The 11,363-nt window shown below is 63.8% G+C and overlaps 1 protein-coding gene across 1 annotated transcript; it reads left to right on the plus strand.

Moving 5' to 3' along the window:
* Positions 1-1,111: 1,111 nt before the first annotated feature.
* LOC117646270 (chaoptin) lies at positions 1,112-10,242 on the plus strand (the record flags this gene model as incomplete). The annotated part of the gene is made up of 14 exons (XM_034387111.1): positions 1,112-1,331; positions 1,541-1,710; positions 3,013-3,213; positions 3,474-3,628; positions 3,699-3,945; positions 4,097-4,351; positions 4,440-4,781; positions 4,933-5,392; positions 5,709-5,809; positions 5,941-6,136; positions 6,434-6,703; positions 6,844-7,075; positions 9,583-9,706; positions 9,886-10,242. Coding segments are annotated over 14 exons (3,330 nt in total), but the record flags the coding sequence as incomplete, so codon positions are not given.
* Between the last annotated feature and the right edge of the window lie 1,121 nt (positions 10,243-11,363).

Here is an 11,363-nt window from a genome sequence, read left to right on the forward strand (position 1 = left end):
CGACCCCACTTTTTTAAGTGCTCACGTGATAGCTGAGGAAAGGGTGCATCTATTGGTGCCCAATAACTCATACATTGAACCTGAAAGTTTTCGAGTAAATTGCGAATTTCTTATTTTTGACGTTGATGCCCAATCAGTTAATCGATCCTGTACGACGGAGTTTTGATGTCAGAGGGCTGAAACCAACGCGAACTTACTCCTCTAAGTCTCCTAGACGCCCCGACGTTTCTACCACGACGCTGCGTCGTCTAGTTTCGGATTTATAATGGATTTTAATAGCAAAATCGGCGGTGCCCCCGGCAAATATGCAACCCGCTTTTTGAGTGGGTTCCCGCGGTTTCCTGGTTTGGCTACAACTCAAATCTGAAGGAGGAGGTTCAAATCTACCGATTTCCGAAATCAGATCGTTCCGAGCATGTTTTGCACATTTTTGGTCCTTAACCTCCCAGCTATTCCGAGAGTGTTGTTGGGGTTGGTCTGGTCGCTTACCTTCGAGACGGCAATCCTTTTCTCTCTTTTTTTTTCGCAGTGGATGCGCGCCGCGCGGGCTGCCCTTAGCTGCTTTAGCATATAGCACGAGCTCGCTGCGGCTGCTGGCCGTGGCGAAGATGAGCGCAGGGGTCACCGGTCAAGGGCCAAAGCCCAGGCAGGAAGGAAGCAGGCTGGAGGCAGGGGATGATGCTGGCTGGGTCGTTCGTCACATCACATCACATCACATCACACACACACACACACACACACACACACACACACAGCGGGGAGTAAAGTCGCCGCGGCCATGAGGTCACGCCTCGGTTTGGAATCGTCGCGCGGCGCGTTGGCGTCGCTTTTTTATTTCTCGTCGTTTTAACTACGTTCCGTCCGTTCCGTCGCGACGTGCCGGGCGCTGGCTGGCTGGCTGCCGCCGCGCCGAGGATCTTCATGTCACATCGTCACGGCGTCGCGGCGTGCCCGGACTGCGGAAGCCGGTCCTCTGACAAATCCACTGTGCGCCCGTTGTACCACTCACGCTTGTCCGTCTCTGTCTCGCCCACAGGCCCCAGGCCCCGGCATGGACTGGGCGTCGCGGCGCCGGGCGTCGTGGCGGCTGCTGGCCGCGGCGGCCGTCCTGGTGCTCGGCGTCCTGGTGGAGGCCGAGTACATCCCGCCCGGCCCCCGCTACCGCTGCCCCACGGCCTCGCTGTACCCCTGCAGCTGCCTGGCGGGCGGCGACCAGGGGCTGCTGGTGCGATGCCACAACACCAACCTGGCCACCCTGAGCGTGGGGCTGCAGCAGGTGGCGCGCCTCGGCCTGCCCATCGAGCGCCTCAGCGTCGTGGGCTGCAACATCGGCAAGTACCAAGCAAGCGGATTCGCCAGAAGACCGGCGCAGGCGGCCAAAACTATAGACGCGCTTTGAGCTCAGGAGTCGCTAAATGGGACTCTGTAGCTCAAATCACGTCCGGGATTTTGACCGCCTCCACCGATCTCCTCGCCCACTGTGAGGTAGATGTACTGTGAAATGAGCACCGTTTGTAATGCATCCCCCTTTTCTCCGCAGGCCGCCTGTACGGCGCGCTGCTGCACCCGCTCAAGGTGCGCGTGCTGGTCATCGAGGACACGCCCCTCACGAGCATTGACCCCGGCACCTTCTACGGCGTGAACCGCACGCTGCAGGAGCTGCACGTGGTGCGCTCCAAGCTGCAGGAGTTCCCCACGACGGCCCTGCAGGTAAGGATGCGCAGAGCACGCCGGCCGAGCCATTCGCAAGAGTCGTTTCGTCGCTCTGTCTCTGTCGCACTCATGGGGCTCTCCGTGAGGGTGCGAGAGAGAGGGCACGACAGCGTGGGCGCCGCGGTGGATGGTCCGCTCGAATCACCGGGCGAGGCGTACTCCTGTTTCGGGCACCCGTTTTGAGTCCCAGGCGCCAGGCAGCGGGACAGTCGGAGACAGCGCCCGAGACTGAAGCGGACTGGGGCGGCCCGGCGCAGCCGAGGGCGCTGCGCTGTTCCTTGTTCTAGTTACCAACTATTGTCTCCTTGATTGTTGTCGCTGTTGTTGTTGTTGTTTTCGTTGTTGTTGTGCCGGTGTTGGCGACGCGCCGCGCGACTCATTGAGGCGTGCGGGATGACTCGGCACGCTGCACCGGGCCACGCGGCCACGCGGCCACGCGCACAAGTGTAGCAGTGGAGAGGTCCTTTCTCTTTGGGCTGCATGGCGTTTGCACCGCCCGGCCCACGATACACTGTGCAGACAAGGTGGACTGACGGACAGACAGACAGACAGACAGACAGACAGAGCCGCCGCTGCCCTGCTTGCTCCCATGCACTCTGCACTGAGGATGGTCATCACATGGGAATACCTTTCCCTTTTCCCAGGCCCTGCTGCTGATGTTGTCCGTCACTCGCACACCCTCACGCGCACACGCACACACTCACTCACACACGCACACACACACACGAGCGTGGCTCGCCACAGGAACCAACGAGCTGATTATGCCACCCACGCGCGCGCTAACTCTCACTGGCAGAGTCAACATCTGACGACGCCACGGGGGCGTCACGATGCACTTGAGTTTGCCTTGCGAACTTATATTTTTTTTTTTTTCGTTTCCGTCGGTGTACCGTACCGACAGCAGTGCTTCGGCCCCGCGCCGCGCCGCGCTGCGAAGTTGATTGGCGGCCATAGTCGTCCGTGGCTTGTTCCAACTGCACCATTGTCTCCGACGATTAAAGCCAAAGTGGACCGCTGCGACCAGCTCTGGGAGTGGTGCGGCGTTCGGGTCCGGAGGTGGCGGCGCGGAAAAACTAGCCCCGCGGCGAGGTGCCCGCGGTGCGGCCGCCCGGGCCGCCGAGGACGCCGTCAAGCCGAACCGCGCCGCGGCCCAGTGCGGCTCCCGTTCGATTTACCGGCCCTTTTTCCGCGTCGCAGCGGCCCGGTGCTAAAGTCAAACCGGCCATACTCCTAAAAAAAACCCAACAAAATACCTAAGACTTCGTATATAAAAAATAAGAAAAACGAACTTTCCCGCAGGTGCTCGGCAACCTGACGCTGCTCAAGCTGGACGGCCACGACATCGCGGAGCTGCCCTCGTCCGCCTTCGCAGACAGCCTGCTGCCCGCCCACCTCAGCAAGCTGCACGTCTGCAACGGCCACATCGCCGACCTGCCGCTCGACGTGTTCCAGCCCCTGCGGAAGCTCAGCCTGCTCGACCTGCACGGCAACAACATCACCGTAAGGAGCAAAGGCAGTGCGAAGGCCGCGCGCCTGCGGGGCAGAGGGTAGGCAGTCCCGTCGAACTCGGCGGTGGACTGGTTGCCTACCGCGCAGGCGTTCGCCCTGGCCAAACGCCTGCGGGCCACAGGATGGCAGTCCCGTTGAACTCGTCGGTGGACTAGTTGCCTACCTCGCAGGCGTTCCACAACTGCAACGTCTCGCAAACAACGCGGGTTACCTTGCACAACTCTTTTAACTCCAACTATTTTTCGGCACAGCAACTGAAGAAGAACCAATTCAAGGGGCTGCGCGACGTGGAGGTCCTGGACCTCTCCCACAACGCGCTGGTCAAGCTGGACTCGAGCCACCTGGCGGACCTGACCAAGATGGCGTCGTGCAACGTGTCCCACAACGACATCGGCGAGCTGACTCGGTGAGTCTGTCGGCACGGTAGGCCCACTGTGCCCGGGGCTTCAGACTGACGTACCGGTTGTGCTCCGCAGCGGCACCTTCGCGCGCAACACGGTGCTGCGCGTGCTCAACATGGCCGGCAACCGGCTGAAGCGCCTGGACGGCAACAGCTTCCGCGGCATGCGCTTCATCCGGCGGCTCTTCCTCGCCGACAACCAGATCGCCGACGTGGGCCGCGGCACCTTCGGCGGCATCACGCGTGTCGGCACCATCGACCTGGCGCGCAACAAGCTGGCCAAGATCGACTTCCAGATGTTCCAGCAGCTGCAGTACTGTGAGGTGAGGCAGTGGAGTGGCGCGGCACAGGGGGCCAGAAGACCGGCGCGGGCGTCCAAAAGCGTGCCTTGTCGTCGGCCGGTGTCAGTATCGCGTGCCGCAACAGCCGTGCGAAAAGTGAAAACTAATCCAGCCCCCTTCGGTTCCCTCGCAGCTGATCGACGTGTCCGAGAACCAGGTGACGGAGATCGCCAAGCTGTCCTTCAAGGACCTGTACCTGGTGCGGATCAACCTGTCGCACAACGCCATCGAGACGATCGAGCCGGGCGCCTTCGAGAACTGCGCCAACGTCACGGTGCTGGACATGTCCCACAACAAGATCGGCAACATCCCGCGGACGGCCTTCGACGCCAACACGTACGCCACCGAGCTGCAGCTGTCGTACAACCTGCTGACCGACCTGGCGCAGGTGAGCTCCCAACCTGTCCGGGATTGGCCACCTCCACCGGCCCTCTGGCAAATCCACTGTGTGATGACCGTCTTCGTCTCGCCCCCAGGTGCCGCTGCACAACATGACGGGGCTCAAGGTGCTCAACGTGAGCCACAACCTGATCGAGCGCGTGCCGCGCAACGTGTTCCCCAAGCTGTACGAGCTGCACACCGTGGACCTGTCGCACAACGCGCTGCAGGAGATCTGGAACGGCGTCTTCCAGACGCTGTTCGGCCTGCGCTTCCTCAACCTGTCGCACAACGCCATGACCGAGGTGCGCAGCTCCACGTTCGGCGCCGTGCCCACCCTGCTCGAGCTGGACCTGAGCCACAACAACCTCTCCGACGTGGGCCGCGGGTCACTGGCCCGCCTGGCCTCCCTGCGCTGGCTCACCCTCGCCCACAACCAGGTGGGTTAGGCCGCACCAACGGTTCGCGCGGACACACGCCGGGAGAGGTCTCCGGGTCTCCGTTACAGCAGACTGATTCCGAGAGTCCTCTCCCTCGCACTCGTGGCGCCATCTCCGTGCACTCCGTGATGGCCGTGTCTCTGCCCACCAGGTGTCGCGCGTGTTCCAGCTGCCCATCTCCCTGTCGCACCTGGACCTGTCGCACAACGCCGTGTCGCGGCTGGAGCCGGGCACGACGTGGCCCTCGATGAACGCGCTGCTGGGGCTGGACCTGTCGCACAACGGCATGACGGACGAGGCGCTCACGCACGGCTCCTTCGCCAACCTGCTGACGCTGCAGCGGCTCGACCTGTCGCACAACGCGCTCACGCGGCCGCCGTGGGAGGCCCTGGGCGACCTCACCTCGCTGCAGTACCTGTACCTGCAGCACAACCAGCTGACGGAGCTGCCGCGCGGCGCGTTCGGCCGCCTGCCCGTCGTCTTCGAGCTCGAGCTGTCCCACAACCAGATCGCCAACGTGTCGGCGCGCGCCTTCGACGGCCTGCTGCAGCTGCTCACGCTCAACCTGACCGCCAACAGCCTCACGTACCTGCCCAACGGCGCGCTGCAAGGTGCGTGTTCGAGCCGGGGAGCGCTCTGCGTCACAGCGGCGCACAGTGGGCCAGAAGACCGGCCGAAACTCCAGGCGCGTTTTGAGCTCCAGAGTGGCTTAATGGGACTCGAACCAAGCGTGTGACCCCCACCAATGGATTCCTGGTTTGGAGAGCAATCCATTGGTGGGGTCACACATTCGGTTCGAGTCCCATTAAGCGACTCTGGAGCTCAAAACGCGTCCGGGATTTTGACCGCCTCCACCGGTCTTCTGGCCCACCGTGGCGTGGCTCGGTTTGAAGTGTGTCACTGTCACGCCGATTGGCTGATTGGCAGGCCTGGTGTCGCTGCGGACGCTGGACCTGTCCCACAACCAGCTGGAGCGCTTGGACAACAAGACGCACGGCCTGCTGGACGACTGCCTGTCGCTGGAGCGGGTGAGGCCTCCTTCCTCCCGCTGCCCTTGCCGATGATTGTTGTCGTTTACTGACCCAGTTTCGAACCAACGCCGCAAGTCTGCCGTCCCGTGCTTCCTCATTCACACTCGCACTGCTCTGCCGGCCCGCAGGTGAACCTCAGCCACAACAAGATCTCCTTCGTGACGAAGAAGACGTTCCCCAGCAACCCGTACATCCCGTACCGGCTGCGCGAGGTGGACCTGAGCCACAACGTGATGCCCGTGCTGACGCACGACCTCGCCGTGGGCACCAAGAAGGTGGAGGTGCTCAACGTGAGCCACAACATGATCAACGAGATCCGTAAAGGTGGGTGCCGCAGAGAGACTCGCTTTCGTCTCTCTCGCACCAATCAGGGGCGCCCTTGAGTGTGACAGAGACAGAGCGACGAGTCAGTCCGCTGCGGGCGCGCCGCCCGGCGAGCTGGCAACCCATCGGCCTCCGCGTCGCGCACCGCGGCGCCGGCGCGCTAGGCAGCCCTTCCTGCTCGCGCGGCCGGCGGGCTGTCGTGGTGCCGGGCGCTGCGTCTCGCACTCACGGGGCGTGCCGTGAGGTTGCGAGAGAGACAGACAACCTGACCGCCACTGTGATCCTGGTCCCCCGCAGGCGTGGTGGGCAACCTGACGGCGCTGCGCGTGCTGGACCTGTCCCACAACGAGCTGGTGACGCTGTCCGAGGGCGCCGCCGGCTTCCGTCCGCCGCGCAACCTGACGCACCTTTACCTGCGCGGCAACCGCCTCGTGGACGTGCCCGGCGACTCGCTGGCCGCGCTGCGTCCGGGGCTGCAGGTGCTCGACGTGCGCGCCAACGAGGTCACCGCCTTCCACCGCCGCTTCCTGCCGCTGCTCATGAACGGCACCGAGTTCAGATACGAGGGTGAGTGCGCCGGTCTGCTGGCCCACTGAGCGACCCCCGCGCACGGAAACAAAACCTTCCGATCCTAGTATTGGAACCCAGGACCTCTGCACTGTTGATCCAACTCGCTGCGCGCTCGGCTGTTGACTTGGCTGTTGCAGACAACCCGTTCCAGTGCTCGTGCGTGTCGCGGCCGCTGCGCCACTGGCTGGGCGTGCAGGCCACCACGCTGCCGTGGTGGGGCGCGGTGCGCTGCGCCGAGCCGCAGTTCCTCGCGGGCCAGGCCCTCGTCGACGTGGCCGAGGACCGCCTGGTCTGCGACCCCGCCGACCCGGCCTCCAAGGACCCGGACTTCGACATCAGCCCCGACCTCAAGTTCAGGGAAATCAAGAGGTATGTTGGCCGCGGGGCACCGAGCCGGTTCGGCACTTCCAGGGAACAAACGGGCGACACCGTTACCATACAGACCCCGGGCTGCCCCTGGCCGTCGGGGAGGTCGTCGCGGAGGCCAGCGCGCCCCAATGGCTCTGGCTGCCTGGCTACTTCCGCTAAGCAGATGCGCCGTCGCCGCGGTGCCGCGGTGCGTTGGGTGGCGTTTCGTATAATTTGTCCGGTGCCGCGTATTTGTCCAGCCACGCTCCGGCACGCATTTGCATGGGGGCAACGCCGGCAACGGTGCAGCACCAAGTTTAAGAGCGCCCTGCCGCCGCACTCCACCGCGCCCCGCCGCGCGGCCCCCGCGGATGGAGTAGTGCCCCGCGACGGCGACGCCCGCGAGGCGTGGCGGGGTGCGGTGGCGGGGCGCGGTGGCGGGGCGCGGGCCGGAAGAAGAAAAGAACCCTTAAGTCATTCTCGTAGGCGTTGAATAAAAGCCTCCGCCGAGCGGAACCACGGTGGTGGGGCGCGGGGCGGCGGGGCCCACGGCGGAGCCAACCACGCAAAACACACTCCTCAGTGCGCAGCCCGGCCCGCGGCCCGGGGCACTGGGGCCGTCCGTGAGACACCAGCCCACCCAGCCCCGTGCGCCCGCACCCCGCGCCAGCGGCTCGGCACGTAGTCCAAAAGGGGGGAAAACCCTAAACTCCCTCGCTCTCGTCGCACGGACCGCCTGCAGCCGCACGGGGCTCAAAGGGTGTCCGAATGGAGCTTCAGTGCAGCGTTTCCGCACGGCCCCTGGTTCCGCCACTGCCTCGGCCGGCGGTACAGTTCGAAGGCGGCCCTCGTCCACTCCGCGGTGCTCCACCGTGCTCCGCAGTGCTTCGCGCACACCGTCATCACGGTCATCATCATTCAGTTGTTTCTGCGCCGCGGCTCGACGGCAACTATATGCTGCCTGCATTATACATCCAGGGCAGGGTTCGGGAGCGCGCTCGCAGTGCCGAGCCGGACAGGGCCTCGTCGGGCTGCTGTCTCTCTCGCACCCCTGGGGAGCGCCCCGTGGGTGCGAGAGAGACAGCGCGACGAGGAAAGCGCTGCCGTGCGGAGGCGGCCCGCTGACATGAGCCCGCCGCTCGGCTCGCCGACGAGGGGGTGCAGCCGGGCCGGCCGGACCATGAAGGGCAATAATTGGCGGCATCGGTTTCCGGATGACTGCCGCGGCACTCACCCGTGGTGACGCGACGGCGGCGTACCGGCCGAGACTTCCCTGGCGATGCACAGTGGGCCAGAAGACCAGCGGATTCAGCGCCGCAGCCTGTGGGCGGACGATGCGGAAATCTGAAAATGCGAGCGTTCCCCTGACGATGCGGTTGCTCCGGTGCGAACGGCGACGTGCTCTATTTCGACCCCTCCGAGACCGCCATCGTCATCGTCGTCGTCATCATTGCGGTCGTCCGGCCGGGCCGTTAATTAAGGAACACGCCGTCCGACATCACACGCTTCACCAGCATCTGCAGGCGGGCTGCAGGCGGGCTGCAGGCACGTTACCGTAACCGTGCCGGTGCGCGAGGGGCAAGGGCAGGAGGGGCATCGCCTCGGAAGCCTCCCATCACGGCCCGGCCACATTTCGCTGCAGTGGGCGGTGCGGCATCCCGTGCGTTCGCGTGCGCTCGCGTGCGGTGCGGTGGTCCCGCTGTCGTACACGGTAATCGCCCTGGGATACTTCCCGTGGGGGGCGCGGGGGATCCGCGAAGGTGGGCGGGCACCGCTGGGGCGTACAGTGGGCCAGAAGTGGGGGTCGAAACACCTCCGAGATTTTGGCCACCTCCATTGGTCTTCTGGCCCACTGTGCGGCGCCTGGTGGGTAGGCAGTGCAGGGCGGCTTCGCGGCTTACGGAGACCCCCCAGAGTGCGAGGGAGACAGAGCGACACGCCTCGTTCCCGTTCGGAATGAGCCGGTAGTGCGGCGCGCAGGCTTCGCAGGTGCGGGCGTGGCCCCGCTCATTGTTCTGCGTTAATCTGCGGACCGATTCCGAGAGAGCCGTTGCATCGCCCTGTCTCCGTCGCACTCGTGGGGCGGTCCGTTGGGGTGCGAGAGAGACAGAGCGACGAAACGGCTCCCTCGGAATCGGTCGGCTGGTCGCGGCACCGCACTGCCTTGGCACTGCACTGGCCCGCGCGGCGGTGCGCCTTCTTTTGTTTTTCGCGCGCTTGCCCGCTTGCCGCCGTTTTCAGAATTCAGTGGAGCGCTTTGGCTGCTGGCGCTGCTGGCTGATTGCTTGACGATAGAATGGGGTTCCCTGAATCAGAGCGCAGCGGAACGATAAGATAAACCATACGCAACAATGCACGCGAATGCACGCCACTGGAAGTAGCTGGCCGGGTATAATTTCTTCTTAATGAACGTGCATTCGGTCGGCCGGCCCAAATCGAAGCGCGGGGGTCATTTGCAAATCGATATATCGATTGTGTGGAGGCATCGGGTTCATCGAACGCTCCCTAACCCTGTGATTGGCCTGCAGGGACGCGAAGGGGGCGGTGGCCGTCTCCTGGTACGTGACCACCAACGAGGACGTGGCGGACTTCCTGCTCGTGGTGCGGGACACCTCGGACGGCGCCGGGGTGGCTGCAGCGGCCGCCGACAAGGTGATTATCGTTATTGGCAGACCCGTCTGCAGCGTCCTGCCAATAGAGCGTTGTGGCCCTCTCTCTCGCACTCACGTGGCGTCCCGCAGGGGTGCGAGAGAGACCAGCGTACTGGTTGCGCCGCCACCGGCAGAACGCCAACCATGACGAAAAGCGATTAACTCGTGTTTGTCTTGCAGGAGCAGCCCGCGACCACGCCGCCCGACCAGGCCGAGGACGGTCTCGAGGTGGAGGCGGAGCTGGCGGAGCCGCGCGACCCCAGCGTGGTGCTGCAGCGCGTGCTGCCCTACACGGCGCGCGCCTACTCGCTGGCCGACCTGCCCGCCGAGGCCGCGCGCCGCGACTCCCTGGAGCTGTGCGTGCTGGCGCAGGACTCCGGCGGCAGCGTGCGTCGGTGGCGGCGCTCCCAGTGCCGCATGCTGCCCGCGGGGCTGGCGGGCAACGCGCTCACCGGCGGCGCCGTCGCGGTCCTCGGCGCGGGGTCCACTGTCGGCGTGGCGCTCGGCGTGGCGCTGCTCGCGGCCCGCGCCGCCTGAGGGCCTCTTTTTCGGCCTCGGCGGCCTGGAAGTGGCTGGAACGACCGAAAGCAGCTGCAGCGGCCAGCTCACACTTTGTTTTGCTCACGACGGCTGGGCTGCGGGCCGGGCGAGACGAAGGGAAACCACATGCCGGCCGCGTCGCGCTGTCATGAGTCTGCACCTGGCTCGCCCCGCCCCGCCCCGCGGACACTAGCCCGCTGAGACGCTGAGACGTGTCCTTGAGGTGCCGCCACGCCACTGGTGGCCACTGGCGCCTCGCCCCGGGCCGCGCCGCTCGGCCCCTTCATCCTGGCCGCCTCGCCGCCTCGCCTCGACAACAAAGGCCGGAATGAGTCGCGCGGCGGCCCAACGGCTGTGAATGCGAATGTGGACGTGAATCGCGTCGACGGCCAATCTGAATGTGATGTTTCTAATGTGTTGCCGAGACGCGGGGCGTTTTCTGTTCCCGGATTGCAACTACTGGTGTAGTGCCGCAAGGGTGACGTCACCGCCGCCACCTGGCCGCGGTTTTAGTACAGGGTCTTCCTAACCTCTTCGACTTAGAGGGTTAGTCTCCAAAGCTCTGCTTGTGATAGTCATTCATTGTAAATATTGAACCCCTTTGCGTGTATTTTGTAATGTGTGTGCATGATCGTGTGTGCGTGTTTTGTGTTTTTATTGAGTGTGTGTGTGTGCGCGTGTGTGAGTGGGAACTGTACTTCTGTCACGGCGTCTTCGCTGCGTGGCGTCTCCTCCAGGAAACATGTCTGGCGGAAGCCATGCCAATTTGGCTCTATTTCTGTGTACAATTAATTCGTTTGGATTCAAGTTGGAAGCGAAATTGGTTCATTCTCGCGAGATTGTGCTCACCGCCTCACGGAGCGTCACGCCGCGAGGCGCCACGCCAACCGACCAAGTCTGACTAACGAAATAGTGAAGCCCTCTAATTTATGCACACTTACCTTGTCGAAGTGATTTGGTCCTTACCATGAACTGACGGCAAGAACGCCGACCGACCGAACTAAATCTTGTTTTCAGTGTTGTCATACCCGTGTCGATGGTTTTAACAAACGAAATACAAAACTCTTTGACCTACGCCGCAGTCTTCTTTCCCCGTGTACCTATCCCCTTTGTTGTCT

This window comes from Thrips palmi, unplaced genomic scaffold (genome assembly GCF_012932325.1).
Source record: "Thrips palmi isolate BJ-2018 unplaced genomic scaffold, TpBJ-2018v1 HiC_scaffold_19, whole genome shotgun sequence".
Taxonomy (NCBI): domain Eukaryota; kingdom Metazoa; phylum Arthropoda; class Insecta; order Thysanoptera; family Thripidae; genus Thrips; species Thrips palmi.